Here is a 24311-nt window from a genome sequence, read left to right on the forward strand (position 1 = left end):
CATGAAATCCGATCATTTCTGATGATCGCAAATGTCACGAAAATTCTTTTTGTTTGAGTACGAAAATTTCGTACTTACGATCCGAAAGTTCCAAAATTTTTGCATTGAAACGATCGTTTGCTAATGGCTTTACAATAGTCACTAAATTTTGAACAAACATAACGGTGCAAAAACATTTCTGACTTTGAACCTTCAATGCATGATTTTGGAAGCCTCCCATAGGACTCAATGGCACTCTGCAGCTCCAACCTGGCCCAAAGAAAGTCACGATACCGAAGCTTGAATGAATCCGAAACTTTCGTATGTGTTGTGACAAATACGATTTTGTTGCGCAAATTGACACAAAGTACGAAAAAGTTGCGCAAATTAACAAAAATATCGTAGGAAATACACACTGTTCTAAAACGTAGAAAAAATACGAATTGTGTAGGTAAAAGTTGCTTTGAGTTGCTTATTTTGTTTTATTGGGCAAAATAATTTTTTTGGGGAGGGAATGCAACCCCTTTAATTGTCTTAAAAAAAGGGAAACTGTTCTTTTTACCTTTCACTGAGCTAAAACTTTTTAGGATCACTTTTATTGGAAGGAGCTTGTACATGCAATTACTTTTAGTGCAGAATGATTAATGTGCACTGTGGTTATGCATGTGTTAATGCATTTAAGCCAGCATCATGTGTGTTGTGTGGTGTGCTGGCATGTACCATAGACTGAAAGCTAATACCGTGGTTATTGTTTGTGGATTTGCTCTACTGAGAACTGTTAAAAGTGTAACTGTATTTTCCATCCGGAGACTCCCCTTGATCAAGTTGTAGTGAATACAGATGGCTTTCCATGACACCAGCTGCTTCTCTACCTAAAGTATTCTTTAGTGGTAATTACAGCACCATAATTTCACCCTTACAGGTATCTGTTTAAAGAACTGTTTTATACTTTGACCTCTTTTTTTTTATTACACACAGTTTTTTTTTTACTGTTTGTCACTTTCTTTCGCAAAGTTACTTTCAGTAATTTCTGGTCTTTTTTATTGTAACCACTATGTAGCCTTTTCTTTGTCAGACATGGCCTTGTAGTGGGGTATCCACAGAAATATGTATTAATGTAATGATTAGTCCCTAGCAAGAAACAGTAGATACCCAGAGTGGGCAAAGGCTGAGGTCTCAGCACGCAGCAGACAAGCAAGGTCAGAAACAGGTAGAGATCAAACTACACAAGTCAAACTATAGGTCCTTATAGAACCTTAGATACTCAGGAGAAGAAATACTTAGTTTCATGCTGGGTTCATAGCTGCAGGAGAACAAGTAGTGGCTAGAGCCAGGGCAGCAAGAGCTTGGGACAAGTCACAGTGTTAAGGCCAATTGTTAAGCAAATGGTGAAAGAAATGGTTTATTTAGCCATGACTGGCTGGTCCTAAGGGGCCCGTAAGGCTGTCAGGATTCATAACACCTTATGGAAAAGGTGTATAAGCTATGTTTTTCAGAACTCTCGTGACTGCGTTCCTAGCCCAGTGGGTAAGGAAGGCTTGCTGGACAAGGTTCTCTGGTTAAAACTGTAGAGAAATATGGATATGTGCAAGAAGGCACTAGGGCACACAGAAACTCTGCTCTGAAGTGTCGCTGGTAATGCCCAGGGAAGTTTCTAGTGGAAGTAGAGGCTAAGGACTAATTTGGAACACCCCTTTTGCTTGGAAGTTGGCTTGAACTGTGGTCCCACAGGGTTTAGAACAAACCACTAGTGACCTCACTGTCTTAAATGTCCTGGCCTTTATTCTACTACCTGAATACAGGCACAGACATTTTCTTGTAGTTCATTTTTTTTGTATGTATAAGACTTTAGCATACATTGTATTCACATCAACACATATGCAGTTCTGTTAAAACAGGCACATTTCTCATTTATCACTGGACTATAATTTCCAGCATCCATTCCATAAACATCCCATGCAATGTCTATGAAACTTTAAATATTAAAATGTATTGAACAACATTTCCAGCATCTTTCACAATGTTAGTAGCTCCCCTTCATGCTTTGCCAAATGACCAAATGCTGAGACACAACCAGAAAAATAATTAAAAAAGTGTTTTTCTACTGGTCTTCAAGAATGCAGCTTGGCTTTTAGCCATTCCGCAAGCTAACCAAGAAAACAAAAGTCAAATATATTGAGTAGTTATTCCATTTCCTGCATTAGATCCACCATTTTAACGGCTAAAGGAGAGTAGATTTCTATTAGCCTTGTTTAAGGCTTTGGACAGAAAAAGACTACTGTATATATTAAGCAGATAGGATTAAAAAAATTGGTTGACAAATAAAATAAGTACATTTTACATCAGGGGGCTTTTTCTGCTATTCATAGTGTTTATCCTGATATTTCACCTAACCTAACCATATAAAAATTAAGCATTCCGTTTAATCACTTTGTTATTTCAGTTCAGCGCTGATTCTGGGGCTGCTGCCTCCCCCTCTCTCCCACACCACGCTTAGAATGTAAATGTTGGAGCGGGTCCAGAGGGCGCTATTATACTCTCCAAATTTTGGTTTTAAAAATTAAAATTCGGCTCTTAAAATTGCTAGAGATGGTTCTCACCTTACCTTATGGCAGGAGCAGCACTGTTTCAATCAGTACTGAGCATTGCCATACCTCCCAACATTTGAAAAATGGAATGAGGGACAAAAACAATTGCCGCATGTAGCGCGGTTGAAGTCTCAGTTCCCCCAAGAGACCTGTCCATCTTATTAGTTATAATTGTAAGGTGTGACTTGTTAACTTTCTGGGCTCTCTGCCAAAAGCTACTGTTTAACTAAGGTTGTATCTTTTTTAGGTTCAGTGCAGGGATCAAAGGGAAATGAGGGACTTTTCAGTAATAATTCAGGACTGCTGGTTCAGCTGTTAAAAGAGAGACTGTCCTGTGAAAATCGCAACAGTTGGGAGGCATGAGCATTGCTAATGTGGAAATTGCAACATTTCTTTTAAATGAACACTAGGCCAAAGTACCCATAGCTCCTGTTACTTTCTATGCTACATGTTCAGATAAAGATCCATGCTTTTAAAAACTAATCAAATTCATAAGATGCGCTGCTTTCTAGAAAAATCTCTGGCACAATGTGAACCATATTGCATGTTTCAGAGACCTCTTCACTCTATAAATTGCCTACAATTTATGTCTGCTAACCAATCACTTTTAACACCAAGAATGGATCATTCTTTTTAAGTGACTTCTAAACAGGCACAGAAGCTAGAAAATGAAGCTAGAAAATTCTATAAAATCTCATCTTAAACTTGAAGGTAAAGTTCATTTTTCTAGGAGTCCAGGTGGCCATCCTGTGTAATTAATTATATGCAGTAATATTTTGTTCAGAGACATCTATATCATAGATAGAGAATAAAGAAAATATAAATAGATTGCAGTTAATAAAATTGTATCTGCTGATGGAAGAAGAGCTCACAAACTAAGATCTGTAACACACACACTTCTGAATTAAACTGTATATTTGGTGTTTGAGGAAATGAGAGTACCTGGAAGAAACAAAAAAACAGGGCAAGAACAAACGAAATAGTGTCCTGGTCACAACTGACCTTTGAAATTCAGTGCAATAACATTAACCAACTTTAGGTATATTTGTAAGGGGGTTTCTTTGTATAGTCTCCATATACCTCTTGGCAACTGAGATCTATTTAATAAGCTGTATAGCATCATCAAATGATTTGTAGTTCACAGGCTGTTCCATTAGCAACAAGAGTGGACTTTCATTACAACCAACAGGTGGTCTTCATAATAGCAGTTAGGGCCAAAATGTTAATGTTTCTATGTAAGAGAAAAACAGTAACCTCGTCTTACTGTATGAAAAATGATTTTTTGATGAACAGCTGCATGTGTTTAGGATGTTTAAGCCCAAATCTAACAATATATATATATATATCATATGAAACAAATTATCAATCCAGGAAGTTCAGTTGGGATGCATGCAATACATCTTTATACAAACAGGAATTATTATTCTTTTTTTTGCCTTACCTACGTGGTGTGCTTCTTCTTACTACAGTGTTTCTTTTTTGCCATAATATAATAAGTAATGCTGTTGCAGATTGTACTACCATAATGCTAGGTATCCTTTGTTCTTCAAGACACCTCAGTGTTTGGTTGACTTTGAAATGGAGATATATTAGAAAATGTATCCATTTAAAGTGCAGATTAATGAAGGCAGATTAAAGAAGGCATCTTAAATGTGAAGTAAACAACAATCTATTCTAAACTAAAACCAAGGCCTTGAATCACTTAAGCAGAACAATAAATGGGGTAAGAAGCTTTCGTTTTACTTTATTTCAATAAGTGTTTACAGGAGCAAGAAATAAAATATTTGGTGCAGATTTGATTTTTGTTTATCATTGCAAATCTCTTGTCTAACAAGCTAACAGAAATGGCTAAATAATACTGAGATAGATAATACTCTTCCCCTGTGTGCTAAGGGAATTGAGCTCAATAATAGGCCACTGTTTTAAATACAAGTTATACCAGGTTATACCTTTATTATCTACCATAGATGATGACCAAATCAAGCTTCCAGAATATTCCAGCAGATTATGTCATATTTGTATTTAAGGGTGGGGAGTGGGCTGAGAGGCAATTTCTTGTAGTCCTTGGCACACATTTTGTGCACATAGTATATGGTGTATTAAATATGGTGATGTATAGTGTTCCACTGTGGTGCCTGCTTGTATTCAGTATTTTAGTTAGTAAAAATATTTGAACACAGGTATATTAAACCCAAGGGAACTGTAGCAAATTAGGATCCATAAAGCCTCTTAGAGAGAGTATTGTGTGTGACTGGCTAAGGAGTCTGTTCCTAGCCTGTAGAGTTTTAGCAGTGGAATATGTGAAAAAAAACTGTAATTTTCAAATATGTGTTATTGAATATATGTTTAAATATACATATGATGGCTGAGATGACAGAAGAGCATAAATTTAGTTTAAAAATAGTGTATAAATTTAGTTTTAAATGCAATTTCTGGTATTCTGTCCTAAGCACATATAGAAATGTGAATTGTGTTTACAGAACATAGAAAATAGAATTCTATGAAAATCCCTTTCTTGGTGAAAGACACAGCTGCTGCAACTGAAGGATTTCCTGCCTTCTTAAGGATCTTCACCTTGAAAACTGACGCATGCTGTGTGCTACTGGTTACTGTGGGCCAAAGTCCACCTTACTAGGAATAACTGGAAGGTCACCCTTTCTCTTTAAAGGAGAAAGAAAGAAAGGTAAAAACTAAGTAAGCTTTATCAGAAAGGTCTATGTAAATACAGCCATAAGCACTCATAGAAATGCTGCACTGACTTCTCTGTGAAAAGATTTCTTGTGTCTGTAATTCATGTGCCTGAGACATGCAGCTCTCTGCTGTCTCCTCTCTCCTGCTCCTTAGGAATGTGGATCTGAGCTTTGAGATTTACTAATCCACAAACGGTCCGAAGGTGTCTGAATGCAGTTTTTTTGTTATGATCGGTATTTTTGCGTATGTCCTGGAATTTTTTCGGCGCCACCACGACTTTTTCGTCGCCGTCGCAAAAAATTGGACTGGTTTTTCCGCCGTTCACTATTGCTCAATATGAAAAATTTGCGACGGCGACGAATTAGTCATGCAAATACGATAAAGTTGTGGCGGCAACGAAAAAGTCACGACAAATATGAAAAATCACAACGGCGATGAAAAAGTTGCTAAATTTTCGTTTCCAATACAATTTTTTCCCTTTCGGGATTCGTGGATTAGTAAATCTGCCCCATAGTCTAACTAACTGAGCATGTACACATAGGGGTATATTTATCATGCTGTATAAAAAGTGGAGTAAAACATCACCGTTGATGTTGTATATAGCAGCCAATCAGATGCTTTGATTTGATTTTCTAACTGTTAAACTCTAATTGCTGATTGGTTGCTCTGGGTAAGATCACCAGTAATGCTTTACTCCACTTTTTACACAACATGATAAATATACCCCTTGGTCTGGGTGTCTGTGGACACGAGGCATTATGGGAACTTTCTTTACACAGCTCAGCATTTTTTCTTCCTGTTTGGCTTCTGATCATCTGAACAGGTGAAATATGGGGAGACTTAATGGCACTATTGAGATAACTGAAGGTTAAACTGAACTGCCTGCAGCTTGAGATTAACTCTTTATTAGCCTTTATTAGCCTTTCCTTCTCCTTTAAAGGGATAGTGCATTGTGCCTGAGTCTGAGCTTTCAGGAAGAGCCAGCGCTACACATTAGAACTGCTTTCAGGTAACTTATAGTTTCTCCTACTCCCATGTAACTGGAGTTCCAAGCCGGACTTGGATTTCTTACTATTGAGTGTTATTCTGATATCTACTGGGAGCTGCTATCTTGTTCCCTTTCCCTTTGTTCTGCTGATCAGCTGCTAGGGTGGGGGGGATATCACTCCAACTTTCAGCTCAGCAGTAAAGTGTGACTGAAGTTTATCACAGCACAGGTCACATGGCTGTGGCACCCTTGGAAATGAAGAATATAGCTAGCACCATGAAAATTTCAAAATTAAATCTAAAAATATCTATTTGTGCTTTTGAAAAACAGATTTCAGTGCAGGATTCTGCCGGAGAAGCTCTATTAACGTTTGCGTTTTGAAAAAAACATGTTTTCCCATGACAGTATTCCTTTAAATTCACAACCAGAATTGACCTATGTGGAATTATTATTGATTTGTGAAAAGCAACTGTAATTTCTTCTGCTGTCATATCTTGTTTTAATTAAGCCAATGTATCGGAGAAAAGCTCTTTAGTTTCTCTCACATTTCAATGTCTGTTCAGCTATTGTGTCTGTAATGAAATTTACATCTGCTGAACAGAGTTGCGGAAAAGGGGCACAATCTGCATTGTGTGCAGGGAATACAGGAGCTGGACCGGAAGGAGAAACGTATTCCTTACTAGTTCTTCAAACGTTTTTCTCCTGGTGTTTGTGTATCCCACCAGTCAGTTTCAACTGAAACAACAGGCCAAAGCTGGAGTTAAGAAAAAGTATCATTTAACTTAATTTAAATCATTCATTGCCTCATTTTATAAAGAATCTGGTAGTAACTGTGGGTGATCCATAACCAGTAAGATGAAGCACTCGCTGATTTGGCCATATCATTAATCTTGCACTTTACATGCATTATATTTTGCCTTTTGGAAAGCCGATTCATTTGTGCAAGTTAAATCTGTACCAGACTAGTAAATTAGAACAGGCATTCAAGTTAATTACATTGCTCTGGAATGGTGTACTTGTGGCACCAATTCATCTGTATTAGAAAATGTAGAACATTTTGAGCATATCATTTCAAATTCAAATGTTAGTATGTTTATAGCATTAGATCTGCATTTTGTATGTATGCTATATTCTATCACGTGAAAGGTACATTTGATGCTATGTAGACAATTAGAAAATCAAAAATCTTGCACTGGCATTTTTGTTTCAGAAAGGCTTTTTTTAGCTCTCATTTAAACACATTTACCAGTTGCTTTACAGTGGTTTTGTCTTCAATGTGAATTTATGCTAGTTCAACATCATATATAAGGAATTGTCTTATTATAGAGATACAAAGAATAGGTCAAGAATAAAGAATAGCTTTTTTAATGAATACATTGTGGGAAATGGCATTATTACTTTTCAGAGCATTCTGTATAACAGATATCCAAGTAATAGATTCCATACCTGTTAAAATGTATGGGGCAGTTGAACGAAATGAACAGTAATACAGTTGCAAAAGTTGATCCACATGTTTCATCATTTAGTAAGGAATTCAGTCCCACAGGAATAGGTTCGACACAACTGGCTCCTGCACAGAATATACTGGGCGACACAGCAATGAAAAAACAGTTTATTACTAGAGCACATTGAGCAAGAGCTGGGATCCATTTATGGCTGCTATTACACTCAGAAATAGATCAAGTTGTAGGGAATGATGACGCTAATAAACAATGTGATGTTAAATGTCACAGTTATGCATGTGTAAGGATTGATGATTCATTTTATAATGAGTGGGGTCATGTTATGTCAGTTTTAATTAGAAAAAGGGAAACATACATATGTAGTAGGCAGAAAAGGGTACAACAAACAAAATGGGTTACAGCTTGCATGATAGTGCCAAGGGAGCGATGTGGTCCAGATTCTTCCATCTTTCACATTATGCAGGACTATAAAGCGTTTTTAGAGTTGATTGTATTTGATTTCAGAGTAATGACATATGCTGGGTATGGCCACTTACAGGTACATAATAATGCAGGGTCTTTGCTCTGAGCTTTGAGTGCTACCTACTGTATGTAATGTATCCATGTTTAGCAATGGAACCAAAGTGTTTTTGGGACTGATGGACTGATGCTACATGGTATCAGAATGGGAAAGAATGCTCTGCAGTAATTCCACAAGTGACCATTAGTACCGGTGTTGTCTTTAATATTTATGACAATCAGTCCAACTCTTAGAGGTTCTAGAGACAGTACAATTTATATGTTAAATGACATGTTAACCCCAAAAAACATTTTTCTTTTTGCCTAATTTGCAATATACATTTGTTACAAATATGTAATGGTTTTTAAGTTATTTGTATATATTATTGCTATTAAAAGCAGTGTTTGTCCTTTTCTATTCTCAGCCCTGGTGGCTCAGACTGTTGAGCCAGACAAGTCAGCAGACTGACAGACCTGACTTGCTGGAGGAGACTGGCATTTGCAACATTGTTTAAAAAGAACCAACCAGGAGTTCAGCAAATGCTGCTTTCAATAGCAATTACATTTACAAATAAGTTTTAAACCATGTAAAAGCTTTAATAAATTCATGTTGAAAAGTTGCTTAGAAATATGTTTTCTTTTATTAGGCAAAAAATATTCTTTGGATTGACATGTCCTTAAATATTTAGTTATAAATATATAAATATTTAACAGCTGGTATGTCACATGTTTGACACCCCTTTAGATTGTAAGCTCTTATGAGTAAATTATTGTAAGTTTGTTATAAGTGAATGTAAAGAGCTGCCATAATGATGAGCCCTGATGTATGCAGTTTTCTTGAGAAAGGGTCCGGAGGGGCACAAAACATTGCTCTTTTGTATGTACTTGGGCAAATAAAACACTTTTTTACACGGCTTGCAACTTCAGTGTGCTACTGGATGTTTTTGCTAATAATGAGATCCTGTCTTAGCTGCTGTCGTTTGAAGCCTCATATAGAGATCACGTGCATATTGGGCAGACCTTTTGGGCTGTGAGCACACCACACTGACAGGCTGTGCTTGTACCGTTACAAGTTACCTTTTAGCAGTAGCAGATGCATGAACTGGCATGGACCACTTGTGCCCCTCCCCTTCTTTGCTTTATATGAACTACAGCCCCTAGCTCATTGCTGTCTCCTTCCCCCTCCCCTAGCAGGGAGAAGTCATTACATGAGGGGATCAGTTTTCCAGTTGTCTTCAGAGCCGTGGCTGAAAGCAAAGCTTCTTGTAGTCAAAGAGCTACAGAGAGAAGGAGAGGGAGAGAGAAAGTTCAGTGCAGAGCGTAACTGCCTCGCAGAGCTATTCAGGCACAAGTGCATCTGTTAGCTGTTAGTACTTGGCAGAAGGATTTTCTTTCCTCTAGGATAGTTTCTGACATTGACTTGATAATGATGTTTGTCAGCTCCCTTATCGTAACTTTCCTCTATTTTCAAGGAGCAACACCAGCAAGACCTGGGGCTGAGGTAAGACACCATCTCTAAATAAGAGCATTTCTCTTGTTGTATACTGATAAAGAGATCATCCCACAGCATGTAAAGGGAATTAGTTGTTCTGAATTAGTTGTTCTAAGTACATGGGCAAGGTATGCTTTCCAGGATGTTTCTTTGATTACTTGAAATCTTAACTCAACTGTCAGCTAGCATGGGTTGACAGATTGATAGAAGACTTTGCCTAAAAGTTTGTTACAAAATTCAAGTATGTTTTATTAGGTTACACGTTTTCCATGCAATAGTGTATAGACAAACATGTTGTTTATCACGTAAAGTTTGAAATAAAAGTAGTGGCAGAGCAACTGTTGTGGAAGCAATAAGCCTATAAAAAGCTTGTCATTCTGAGTTTTGCTAATGTACAGCAGTGGGAGCCAATGGCAACTTGAGAAGAACAGTAGCTGGAGAGTTTACTTTGCTTTCCAAATCTCGCACCTTAACCTTAGTTGATGTTAACAAGGTGGTTTTGCTTAATTTTAGTTGCAGTTAGGTCAGGGATGTCCAACCTGGGGAAGCTGCAACAATCCAGTATCCAGCAACAGCTGGAGGGCTGCAGTTTTTACCTCCCTGTGTTAAATGAAAAAGATTACTTTTGTTGAAACATGCTATCCAAGGAACACATACTAGTCATACATTGTAAATTCTACATAGGGCTAAATGGACTGACCTAGTGACATGCAATTAAGTTAATTTGTGGTTGGAACCCTAAGGAATGCATGGCTAGGGGTGTCCAGCTACAGCACCTACAAAGCCTATTGTAAATGTATGTTAATGTATACATGGCTGGTGAGGCTAGGAGGCAGCAACACTGTGCCTGAGTATATTCTAACAGTATAGCCACGTGGGACATACATCATATGACCATACTGAAAACTTGTCAAGAGTGAGGTGTGCACAGAGGCCTTTGTAAGACATTGTATTTACAATAATGTTTTAAAGCAGGGGGGGCTGCAAAGTTTAAAGTGGAGTATTCTCATTTATAAGTAGCTACAACATTAACCTACATAGTATTCTTTAAGTCATAGTCTTTGTGTTTCTGGTAGGGGGTGCTTTGCTGGATTCACACCTCAGCAGCCTCTGTGGTAATTGGCCCCCAAGGATATTATATTTCTGTCAGTAAGGCAAGGCTAAACTTCATGGAACAAACTGATTTTCAGCTTCTTTGTGTAAGGTAGTTGTGCAGAAATGCTCTGGTATTAAACCTATCAGCTGGATGTCCCATAACATGTACATGTAGAACTCGGGTAACATTTTATCATGTGCTTCTCCATTCTTAGAGCTGTAGAAGGAGTAGAACTTGCCTACTCGCAGGGCTGCCTTTTGGCTTTTAAATGTACTTATTCATAACTGGTGTTAAATGCATTAGCATGAATAAAGCCTTGAGTGTGATTACATGCACACATGCAATTTGTTTCAAAGCAAGCATAACTGGTGCAATTGCACATTTTTATAAATGTTACATTGTTCATTTTTGTTTATGAGAGTGCAGTGGTGACAGTTCCCTCTACACTTAGCCAACCTATAGTTGTAGTTACGCAAATATATTTATTGATTTCCTGGTAGTACCATCTGCTCTATGAAGAAACATACTGAGTACTGCAAGCTTGTTCCATGCTCAAGGGTAAACAGAAAACTACTGGTGAAGCAAATGAAAACCTAATGCCTGTTAATATGCCAACACATGACCTTCTGTAGGAAAACAAGGGTGTCTGGAATCTCATGAATATCATTCCTCCGACTATTCTGAAATTCTGCTCTTTGATATGGAAGGCAATCAGATACATCTGGCTCTGAAGTTTTGTGACCCAGAAGAAGGTCAAGTAAAGGAAAGGCATTAGTGGCACTTTGAGATATGGCTTTTTTGTATTTCAGCCCACTCACAGTATAATAAAGAGAAGGCGCTTTAAGACTTCGGATAAAGTTCACTTAATGTTTTTTTTGCTAGGTGCGAATGGAGTGCAGAATGACAGAAGCTTTGAAAATATTCACATCTTCTATTTATTTCTTGATTGTATCTGCACTATATTACTAGCTAGGCCTAAGGTTTGGACCTTTAAGTAGCATTGCAGTCCACAAAACTCTGTCTGATTAACTGTCACTTGCATTCTAATTGTCCCTTGGGAAAAAACATTTTCTCAGGCTATGCTTATAGACCAGTGCTGTCCAACTGGCGGCCTGCGGCCCTTCTTTGTGTGGCCCCCACCTGACTGGCTGCTGTGACTGCTTACCTTTGTGTAAGATTTAAATGGTATCAGTACTGAGATTAACTGTCCCCCTGCATTGTTCACACCTCAGATTTAGGCTGTAAACCCCTGTATTGTTTAAATATGTAATCCCCTGTACTGTTCACGCCTTTTAGTCCCTGCAAGGTTCACCCCTGCATTGTTCACACCCCAGGATCAGACTGTAAGCACCCGCATTGTTCACCTGTTCACACCTCAGACAGACTGTAGGAGCAGTGCATAGGTAGGGTAGGGCAGGCAGAGTATGGTATACACAGTTAGGATAGAGCAGTCAGAATATGGCACACACAGGTAGCATATGGCAGGCAGAGTATGGCACACAAATAGGCAGGGTAGGGCAGGCAGAGTATGGCACACACATAGGCAGGGTAGAGCAGGGAATGTATGGCACACACAGGCAGCATAGGGCAGGCAGAGTATGGCACACACAGGTAGGGTATGACAAGCAGAGTATGGCACACATGGGTAGGGCAGGGAAAGTATGGCACACACAGGCAGGGTAGGGCATGGAAAGTATGGCACACACAGGCAGCATAGAGTCAGGCAGAGTATGGCACACAGGCAGGGTAGGGCAGGCAGAGTATGGCACACACATAGGCAGGGTAGGGCAGGCAGAGTATGGCACACACATAGGCAGGGTAGGGCAGGCATAGTATGGCACACAGGCAGCATAGGGCAGGCAGAGTATGGCACACAGACAGGGTAGGGCAGGCAGAGTATGACACACAGGCAGCCTAGGGCAGGCAGAGTATGACACACAGGCAGCCTAGAGCAGGCATAGTATGGCACAAAAGCAGCCTAGGGAAGGCAGAGTATGGCACACAGGCAGCCTAGGGTAGGCAGAATATGGCTCACAGGCAGGGTAGGGCAGGCAGAATATGGCACACACAGGTAGGGTAGGGGAGGCAGAGTATGGCACACACAAGCAGTACTTTGCCTGCCCTATGCGTCCTGTGTGTGCCATACTCTGCCTGCCCTACCCTGCCTGTGTGTGCCATACTCTGCCTGCCCTATGCTGCCTGTGTGTGTCATACTCTGCCTGCCCTATGCTGCCTGTGAGAGTTGAATATGGCAGGGGTTTGTTTTGGGAGTTTGTTAGCATTTGGAAATAGTCATTATATGGTCACTAAGGTGTGTAATTATGTTATGGGGGTTGCTGTGCTATCCACAGGGGAGGCATATGGATTTGAGAGTACAGTATGTCTTAATATGACTTAATATAATTCTTTCACATATGGATGAATGGTGATATCCCTACAATGAGCACCAACCATTTGGGTTTTTGCTGTGCTACCACCAATAATGTGGGTATGGTCTTTAAAGCTCTTGTGATAACATCAGTGTGGTTTGAAGTGCGTGGGGGTTTAAAAAAGGGGGACTGGTCAAATCTTCCATTATTGGCCTTCCACCATGTAGGCCAGAAAATTCTGGCCCTCGGTACCTTAGACGAATCGTCGCAGTAAGTGTCTAGTAGGCATGTATGTTATTTTACCTACAGTCTGTAATGCTTACCTTGTAGTGTTTACAGCCTCACTTGCATATACGCATCTTTCTGCTCCCCAGTCTATGTACAGTACTTAAAGAAGGATGGTAAAGCTTTATCAGAAAGATCTATGTAAATACAGCCATAAGCACTCATAGAAACGCTGCACTGAGTTCTCTATCAAAAGAAACACAGGATTTCTTGTCTTGTTTTCTTGTTTTTGGGAACATGTTCTTCGGTATCAGATATCCAATCTTTTAGGGCTCCTTCAAGTTTGGGGCTTGAGTCTGCTCAGTTCTTTCCTCTCTCCCTCACCCCCTCCCTTCTCCTGCTCCCCCCTCCCATAACAATGCATAAGAACTCACAGTCCTCTCCAATGGCTATAACTGCAGCAGGAAGCTACCAAGACCAAGGTAAATGGCAGCTGCTATCAGAGGGAGCTTCTGCTGAATAAATATAGCGTTCTAGGTGGCACTAACGTGGCAGTAAAATGACAAAATTACTTTCCTTCTCCTTTAAAGTGGCCATACACGGGCCGATTCTAGCTGCCGATGTCGGTCACTTAGACCGTTTCGGCAGCTTATCGGCCCGTATATGGGCACTAACAACAAGCCTGCCCGACCAAGATCTGGCCTCAAATTGGCCAGATATCAATCGGGCAGGATTGAAAATCAGATTGTTGATGTGGTCCCCGAACCGATAGACACCTATACCCTGGGGCCAAACGACTGAATTAGATCTTAGCGTGTATGGCTACCTTTACTCTGTATGGGAAACAGAAAATCAACTCATCTAATAATACAGACATAAATGTGCCCCAGTGCAATAACTTATAGGAGTGATAGCATGATTTGTCTCCTTTACAGTCATGTGGTTTTAATTGGCCCTGAGTAAGTGGCACACAGTTTTTGCACAGTTTTTGCACGACATTGGGTTACCTAGAAATTCAGGTACGTCTGAAACTGACCTGTGGATTGTTTTGGGAAAACCTGAATTGTTAAACCTGTAACATCACAGGAAGCAACTAATTGGTCTCTTTTTAAAAAGTCTATCCACATATTCAGTATTCTTTACTAGGGATGAACATATTTTTTAGCCTGATATAGATTCACAATTGACATCTATTTTGTTTCACTAGAAAAAAATGGTGAAAGACACCCATTAACTCTAATGCATTTGGAGAAATTTTGTTGAAATTTTACTATTTTGCAAATTTTCCCATGATTTTGCATACTTTTTTGGTATCCACATATAAAGAACTCTGATCATTCCCCATTAGAGCATACAAGAACAACAGCATGGTCCCATCCATGACAGTCTCTTGAGTTTGGCTAGTCTAATTCTTGGCTATTAGCACAAAACACATAAAGCTATGTTAGAGATGTTCTATTACTTTATTTGACTTTTGCATATTCCATAAGTTTCATAAGATTTTCGGTTCCATAGTTGAGGGTCTGAGGCACATGGACTACTTATTGTGGAGTTAAACGTGAAGTCCTTTGTTAGCACCTTTATCCATGCTTATATTTTGGTAACCTGCGGCTATATACATTTGAACTCCAAAGTGCTTAAAAAAAACATATATAAGAATCAATAAATTAATAAGAAATGTAAGGGCAACAAAGAAAAATGCAATTTTCTGATTAAAATTTCATGCATTTAATTATTTCTCTGTGTTTAAAAAATGCATTTGCACCTGTTTTGTTGAAGGTTCACTTTGCTACTGTTTTGCACCATGACCTTTCCACTTAGCATGATGGCAAATATCACATATGTTTTGGTCCTCTCTATTCAACGCCTTGTTACTCTGTTGTTCTGCAGTTTGGCATCTTTGTATTAAAGTAAAAGGCTGTACAGTACAGCTAGTGGGGGCTTGATGAAAGACATTGACATTTTATAGGTTATCCCATCACTATAAAAGTAAACTAGCTGCTTTAAAATATATGCCAGGTTTAATTTCTCCTTTGCCAAATGTTTATTTATCTTAGACCAAACGGCTTAACCAAAAAGACCTTTCAGTGTTTAACTATGTTCAAGTATGTGCTCAAAGTGCTTGCGTGAAGCTTATGAATTAACAATAATTTGTTTATTGCCTGTAACAGGACTTTCATACAACACCTAAATATTTTTTTCTTCAAGGTTTTTTTGGCATTAAAGTGATTCTGTCATGATTTTTATGATGCACTCTTTTATTTCTAAATTACACTGTTTATATAGCAAATAATTAAATCTACCATTTAAAATTTTATTCTTGAACCAACAAATGTATTTTTTTAGTTGTAATATTGGTGTGTAGGCAGCCATCTCAGTGCATTGTGCCTGAGTCTGAGCTTTCAGAAAGAGCCAGTGCTACACATTAGAACTGCTTTCAGGTAACGTATTGTTTTTCCTACTCCCATGTACATGGAGGAGTCCCAAATCGGACTTGGATTTCTTACTATTGAGTGCTATTCTGATATCTACTGGGAGCTGCTATCTTGCTCCCTTCCCATTGTTCTGCTGATCGGCTGCTGGGAGAGAGGTGAAATCACTCCAACTTGCAGCTCAGCAGTAAAATGTGACTGAAGTTTATCAGAGCACATGACTGTGGCACCCTGGGAAATTTTAGAATTAAATATAAAAAATTCCGTTTGTGTTTTTGAAGAATGGATTTCAATGCAGGATTCTGTTGATAAGCTCTTTTAACTGATGCATTTTGAAAAAACATGTTTTCCCATGACAGTATTCCTTTAAAATATGTTCTGATGGTTGTGGGGACTGGGAAATATAACTTTGCAAAATTTGCAAATTCTGACCTGATTTGTCAGTTCACAGTTGCTTATGTGATTGCTGCCCTCCTTGAATTTTGCCCTTCACTGACATACCATAGTCAGCCTGATTCTGCCAAGAGGAATGGGCAACATTGCAGCATGCTAAAGTGCAAAGTTGATGGGCATCCTATTTATATTGTCTGTGTCTTTTATTGCTAAGCCTATACAAAGCAGTGTTTCAAGTTGTGTCAGAATATGCACTTTTTGTCTGAAGCTGACTTGGTCCCCTTTGCAGATACATCTAACAAACATTGTGGCTGTGGTACTGTACTAATTATAAGTGTCCTCATCCAGAAAACTGTTTCTGAGTGTAACATGGGTGGAACCTGTAAGACACATTTGTTATAATTTCCGCTGGTCAGTATTTCTCAACATACAAGGGGATGAAAGATAAAAAGGGAGAGCTGAAATCAAACCTCTCCTGGAAATGTGCATTTTGCCAGTATGAGTAAAACAGTCACAATGCAGTTACTTCATGTTTTTATATGGCTTTCCTCTTTTGTTTCACAAGGAACTGTTTAACTCTTCAGCTGGCTGCCCGGGAGAGAATGATTTGATGGCTGCAGGTGGTTTCTTAGCTGCCGCTGCTTTCATCGTAAACTCTCGCCACTTTAGCAACACCCCGGCATCACAAGTGACCTCCTGACACTTGGCTAAATGCCTGGCTCTTTTCTAAATGCACTTCTGTACATGGATTATCAAAAACTACTTGTTTGGAAAGTGTGCCTACAAATGTGGGCACGCTCAATTATTTTACACATGCTTGCAATTTAGCAAGAAATACTCTGCTCATACAGCTAATGTTTACTGTCCAACTGTGCGCTCCATGTAGAAAAGGAACTTTCAGCAGAATGAAATTGTCTATATGACAGGCTATGTAATGTAAATTGCCATTGTTGCTCACCTTTAGGTTAATTTTGTGTAATGTAGAGAGTAATATTTGCAATTGGACTTAATTTTTTATTATTTGTAGTTTTTTTCAGTTCAGGAGCTGTCCATTTGGGGTTTCAGCTATTTGGTTGCTATGTGGTTGCTAGGGTCCAAGTTACTTTGGCAATCGGGGAGTGGTTTGGATGAGAGACCCGTTACATGAATAGGAGAGGGCCTGAATAGAAAAGAAAGTTACAAAAAGTGGCAACAACACAACTGTAGCCTCACAGAGCAATCATTTTTTGGCTGCTGAGGTCAGTGACCCCCATTTAAAAAATGCAAAGAGTTGCAAGAAGAAGGCACATAATAACTATAATAAATAATGAAGACCAGTTTAAAAGTTGCTTAGAATTGGTCATTCTATTACATACTAAAAGTTAGCTTAAAGGTGAACCACCCCTTTAACTGCAGATACTATGGTTCTGGTTATATTTTATTCTGGTGCAATTGTGAGTTGAAGTGGAGAGTAAAAGACATAAATCTGATGCTCTTTGGTTCTGAAGAAAACCAAAGTTAAAATTACATTTCCACTAATATAATTGGCAGTAGGGACTTTAAGAAAGATTATTTTTTTTTCAGCAGTAAACATATTATCGGACTCCAAAAAATGGGGGCCATAAACATTCCAGGATGTCCCAATGAAATGTCATCTTTTATTCCCGTGCAGGTTTTATTAGGTAATAAAACTTTATATGGTAAACTGTAATGAGCAGGGTCCTGTTTACCTCATGTACCTGTCAGCATTTGCACAATTCTGGTATTGTACATGCCTTTCTTTTGTACAGTGCTGCAGAGTATGTTGGCACTTTATAAGTTATTGTTAATAATAGTGTAACCCATTCTTGGCATACTCTACAGAAACTGTGTTACACTCTTCTTTGGGCTGTATTTAATTGCTTAATTCAGGAGATGGCTGAGTTCCTCTTGCATAGAAGGATACTGGGAACTGCGATTTACAGAGCAGTGCCTCCACCTAGTGGACACTGAGGAGCACTCCTCGAGGGAATTCCACTAGGAAAAATCACACACGTTTGCAACAAAGATAAACTTTATATAAAAGTGAAAAATGCAACAGGCATCTAATACAAACATCAAATCCTGCACTGGGGACCTATCTGTCTCTCTAGCAGATAATACACTAACTAGCACAGTCCTTTTGATATAACAGTCCCTCAACTCTGGGTGGGATTAATAATTCAGTTCAATGCAGAATGTCCCTTCCCAAGAGTTCTTATACCCCTGGTAGCGCTACCTGCCCCAAAGTACCACTGCTTGGATTTAGTAGTTGCTCCCACGTAGCAGGTACATGAACAAAACCTGTCCTCACACAGTGACACCCCACACTTGTAGCCTTGCAATATACTCCCTTGGGGGGGTCACTCACCATGGGGCTCTCAGAGGCAGACACACTGGAATTCACAGGCAGCTCATACACTCTCCAAAGTGGCACCAGTCACCTCCTGGATCTCTAGCAGCTTGGCAGGGAACAGGATGGGGCTCTACTTGTACAGCTGGGACTCTTTCTTCCTGGCCAAGGTCCACAAAGGATGAAGATGCAGCCTGTCTGATCTCCTGGACAATTTCTATCATTCTGTCTGGATCCGGAGTTAGGGATCTCTTATAACCTTCTGGCCCCGCCCTTGGTTTTGGCTCCAAAGCCAGGCACTCCCTGGATCCTCCTTTTCTCCCTCCTATTCCTCTGCCTGTAACTGGGCTGAATGATGTGACAGGCAGAACAGGGGGAAGGGTTCTCTGATCCCCTACAATATTTACTAAATAAAGTAGTGTCAGGTGCATTAAACCTTCTATGCCTTGCTGTGGTTTAGTACTAGAGATGTGGTATATATGGAAGCTCTACCTTTTCCCTCTTAAAGGAATAGTGTCATGGGAAAACATGTTTTTTTCTAAATGCATCAAATTTATCAAAATGTGATAAAAAAATATGAAAAAAGTTACAATCCACCTTTTGATAAATGAATGAATAGAATGTGGATGAGTTTTTATGTATTCAGCTCAAAATGCACATTTTGATAAATCTGCCCCTAACAACCCTAAAACTTTGATCTCAGGTCCTTTCAGACTCAAGAAAATTCCAGTGAGGAAAAGAAAACATTACCTGCACTGCCCTGTCAAGCCACTGGGGGCTGTTAGAGTTAGTGCTGGTCTGTCCTGCTGTAGTAATTCACTTATCCTTCTATGTGTCTTCTTTCCCTTTGCCTACCTCGTTGATAACATGTGCCAATGATCATGTAATTAAGGGGCTTTCTAAGCCTGCTCCTTGTGGTGGGTTGTTTTATCCTTACCTGATCCCTGCTCTGTTTCTGAATTCCCTAGTCTCCTGCTCGGTTCCTGAGTCCATGTCCTGTTCCCTGCCTGTTTTGAGTTTTGATCTCCTGGTATTGACCTTAGCCTGTTCTTCAGATTTCTCCTTGTCTTCAGCCTGCCCAGACCTCAGCTTGTTTATTGGACTCTTCTTGCTTGCTGCTGGCCTAGACCTTTTACCTGCCTCTGACCATTGGCCTGGTATATGGAGCTGTGTTTATCTTTAACCATGCTCTGTATCCTCTAAGTTGTCCCTTATTTTTCTTATTAAATCATTTTTGTCTCATACAACATGTCTAGTGCCTCCTATCAAGCCAACTTCATTTACTACCTGGGTTATAGAGCACATTAGCTCCTACCTATTAGCCACTCCCCTGTGGTCCAACCTGAGAGAAATGGGTTTATTAAACCTCCAATCTCAGTTTATGGAGACTGTTTAAAGAGAAAATACACCTTCCCTTTTTGGCATAAACTGATTCAGTTAGCCTTATGTAGAAAGCTAGCATAAACACTGAACTAAAAATTATAATATATATATTATAATAAATATACATTTATTTTTTAGGGGACCCGTGATAGTCTGTGCTCACAGGCACCAGTTCCCCTTCCCCCTTAAGCAGTGTAACACCATCATGCTCCATTGTGAAGTGATGGATTCTGCGAGTTTGCATAGGTGATGGTGCACTGATTCTAAGAAAGCAGAGGGACTTCAAGTCTCAGCAGGGCCGGAACTAGAGGTAGGCAGAAAAGGAACCTGTCTAGGGCACAAAGATGGGGGGGGTACCACATAGGTACCTCTTCTGCCTACCTCTAGTCCATGTGCCCTTGCCCCTGCCGGTACTTCTCATAGCGAAGTACCCCCCTGCAAAGTCACGTGCCCTTGTTCATATGCGCACAGGGGAGGGGTGGGTGCAGGAGCGAGGTGGCCGTCCAGGTTGTCTGGGGTGCCCAGTCTGCTTGGCCTGCCTCTGAGTCCCAGAATCCCTCACTTCACAATGAAACAAGGTGTGGGTGAGGTTGCATTACATTATGTCTATCTAAGGAATGTTGGTAATTTGCTAGTACAGGTATGGGATCCCTTATCCGGAAACCCATTATCCAGAAAGCTCCGAATTACGGAAAGCCCGTCTCCCATAGACTCCATTTTAATCAAATAATTCAGATTTTTAAAACTGATTTCCTTTTTCTCTGTAGAAATAAAACAGTACCCTGTAATTGATCCCAACTAAGATATAAATAATCCTTATTGGATGCAAAACAATCCTAATGGGTTTAATGAATGTTTATTGGTTTTTTAGTAGACTTAAGGTATGGAGATCCAAATTACGGAAAGACCCCTTATCCGGAATACCCTTGGTCCTGAGCATTCTGGATAATGGGTCCTATACCTGTACCAGAAATGTTTGTGTAGAAAAATATACATTTATATTTATTTATGGAAGTTCATGTGGTCTTTATGCACCTTTTATAAATAAATCCAGTTGAATGAGTCAGAAAAAGGGGGCGTGTTTTCCCTATAAGGTTCCATGGATAAACAAGCCCCTCATTACCACACAGGAAGGGAAATTTGCACCCACACAGTTTTGGACTGTCCCCTCTCCATCCTGCTTAAAAGAAGCTGGGTAAAGGGATATTTTTTTGAGAACCCTTATAGTGCATTGGCTTGCTCATTATTCTGTGCTGTCCCATTGCAAAAAAAATCATGCATGTAGCCTTTTTTCTGTTAGCATATGCTATGTACTGTCCATTTACTGATAGAGAAGTTTTCAATAACCTGTTAAGGTCCTCTAACTGTGCCTTTTGCAGGATATTTGTATGTCAGTAGCCTTAAATATGTTACTAATGATGTGATCATATCAAGTGAAAATCAGTTTTCTAATAACATTACATATAGATACAGCAAACAGTTTTTCCTAGAGAAAAAAAGATGTGTAGTTATGAAGTATAGTCATGTAGTGTGTGGTCAATGGATTAACCACCATTTTGGGGTCCAGGACATAACAATTTCCCTCACATAATGCTTATGTTGCAAGGGATTACCCCACGGAGGATTTTGGAAGGTTGAATGTGATGGAACTTTGTCTGTCTTTAAGTTTTTATTATTGTATCAAACCTAAAAAAATTACCTGGAAAAAAAGTAATTCTTTTAAAAGGTAAATGATAAAACCTATGCTTTTTGCTGATCTATACAAAAGTTTAATACACGTACCCTGCTATTTGTGACTTCTTTAGTGATGTTCTCAAATGCACACCTTGAAAAACCTAATTTAAAGAACGGAAACATCCTTTGTATCTTACTTTGCGAACTCATTTAAGAAATAAAGATTGTTCTGTATCCACGAGCACCAGTTTTATCTTTCTAAAAGCTTATGAAAATTCAATCTGTTTTTTACCACCTCCACAATTACGGAACATGAGCCAAGCACTGTTTTTACCATTGTGAATTTAAAACAGATGGGATCTGTAAAATGATAATTGAAATCCGATTAGGGCAAAGGATATAGCAAAGGCTTGAAATGCTGTCTCAGTTGCTATCAATAACTTCAGAGTAATAAAGGCAATCTGCATACATTTTATTTCATTTTTTTTGGAATACAAGCGTTTTGGAACGTGTTCCAAGTGACATAGCTTTAAGCTTTAAATCCCATATAAGCTTCAACTGTTCGCATTTTGTAGTGGAAATATTGGAACCAGATCAGCATTTAAAAATTTAAATAGCAAGACCTAATACAATTTCTACTTCTCTCTGGTTCATAGTAAATGTTCATCTCTGCAATCTAGGAGAAGAAGGACTCCTAAGCTTTTTAGATCACTTTGCTGATACAAGCCAAACACTTGTGCCTATGCTAGACCTTCATGTACTCAGAATTAAGTAATCATGGTCCACTATACTGTATGTCCAGACAAATCTATGACATGGCCAACTCCAAAACAAGCCCTTGAGTTCTGTACAGTAGGCCAGAGAAGCCATGCAAAATCTTACATTGTAATCTGTAAATTGTCTTTGTTTGCAGGTGTGAGAGGAACATGGTTACTCTTCCTCTGCAGGGAGGCAGAAAGGGCAGGCGGAAATAAAAAGAGAAGGGTTGACTATAGAATGGACATTTGCCTGGTGCCTCAGTTTATAATACAGGACCAGTAGTGGGATTACTGTAGCAGGAAACAGCTAGTGCCTTTTTAAATACATAATCACATGATAAGCCAGCTTGAAAAAAAAATGCCATCAACCTAACCTTTTCATAACAAACTGATCAGATAAATAAAACCCTGTGTACCAGTTGACAAATTACTAATTATTATCTAGGGGAACCTATTCCACCCTAACTTTAAAAGGTTTGGGATAAATAATAAATAAATAGTATGCTTGAATCAGAAGACAGAAGTAAAAGCTGTGAAGCAGAAAGTAGGTGAGGAAAGTTAAAGTGAAGAAAAGAAAAGGCTCTGGGGGCTAATGATTTAATGTGCAATAGAATATTCCTGTATAAGTAATTATTGTTTGTATATATTTAAATGTAATTTAAGTAACCAACATTAAAGCTTCTCGAAACAGAAAGTAAGATTAAAAACTGAGAAGCTTGTAAATCAGTACCAGTATGTAACAGTGTGCTGGAATCAGCTCCAATCTGTTAAATTTACCACATAACAATACAGTTTCTATTAGATTTATAAAATAGTACGATCTTGCACCTGCACACTTATAAACCTGTGTATGTGTTCCAGGTGTGCAATATGTTAGCTTGCAGAATAAAATGTCAGACATAATTAGATGATAAACAAATGATTACAATATCGGCAAAACTGTCACTTCTGTTGTCATTTTTATATTCAGTCTGATTGCAAACAGCCATGTCATTGAGCTTCTGAATACTTGATAGCCAGTGGTCATTGTAGTGCTGTTTCACCTTATCACTAGTACATTTAGATATTTACAATATGTTGGGAAAATATTATCCAAGCCTGTGCTAATATGATTAAACTACTTTCCCAATTTATTTCTCAAGGAATTAAGGGAAAACTATACCTCCAGAATGAGTACTTATAAACGATAGTTTATATTAAGTGGCCTGTTAAAGAATCTTGCAAAACTGGAAAAAAATATATATACTGTATCAGTAAATATTGCCCTTTTACATCTATTACCTCAAACCACCATTTGGTTATGGGCTGGGTGCTCCCTCAGAGATGACATAACAGGAAATAATGCAGCTCTAACTGTAACAGGAAGTAGTGTGGGAGAAAAAGACAGAACTTTTTCCATTAATTGGCTGATGTGACCTAACATACAGTATATGTGTGCCCTTGGTTTTTCTGTGTGCACTATGAGTAGTATGATCCCAGAGGGCGGCACTTAGTACTTAAAATGGCAGTTATCTATTTAGGATTACCCAATAGCACATATTACTAAAAAGTATATTTTTATAAAAATGGTTTATTTAGATGAAGCAGGGTTTTACACAATATATTTTTATAGGGGCCTACATTGTTTGGGGGCATAGATTTCTTTAAGATGTAAAATCATTTCCAGAAATGTAAGTTAAACATTGTTATGCAGAAGTCACTTTTGAATTGTAAAATAGAAATGGTAATTTAGTGAGTGGCAGCTACAGTTCCATATTTCAGCTCATGCAAAAATTATTTGTCAAGTTAAACCCCTTTGACAAATTCAGAGACAAAAAAGGTTAATCCAGCTACAAGCATAACATTAGGGAAGGAAATAGGGAAATATAAAACTATGGTGAGGAGACATAATATTATCATTATGTGTGCCAAATAATACATCTTTATGCCTAT

General features: G+C 38.8%; 1 protein-coding gene across 2 annotated transcripts in view; it reads left to right on the forward strand.

The window, feature by feature from the left end:
• The window catches only part of thsd4 (thrombospondin type 1 domain containing 4), a 354761-nt gene that overhangs the window by 248957 nt on the left and 81493 nt on the right, over nucleotides 1-24311 (forward strand). Inside the window, exon 1 of one of the 2 annotated variants that reach the window (XM_031899170.1) lies at nucleotides 9302-9708. The exons of the other annotated variant lie outside the window; for it this stretch is intronic. Coding sequence (XP_031755030.1) covers nucleotides 9634-9708 — 75 coding nt within the window. The 5' untranslated portion in view covers nucleotides 9302-9633. Of the gene's footprint in view, nucleotides 1-9301; nucleotides 9709-24311 lie in introns of those variants that run through there. 2 annotated transcript variants of the gene reach the window in all.

Source organism: Xenopus tropicalis, chromosome 3 (assembly GCF_000004195.4).
Source record: "Xenopus tropicalis strain Nigerian chromosome 3, UCB_Xtro_10.0, whole genome shotgun sequence".
NCBI classification, from domain to species: Eukaryota; Metazoa; Chordata; class Amphibia; order Anura; family Pipidae; genus Xenopus; species Xenopus tropicalis.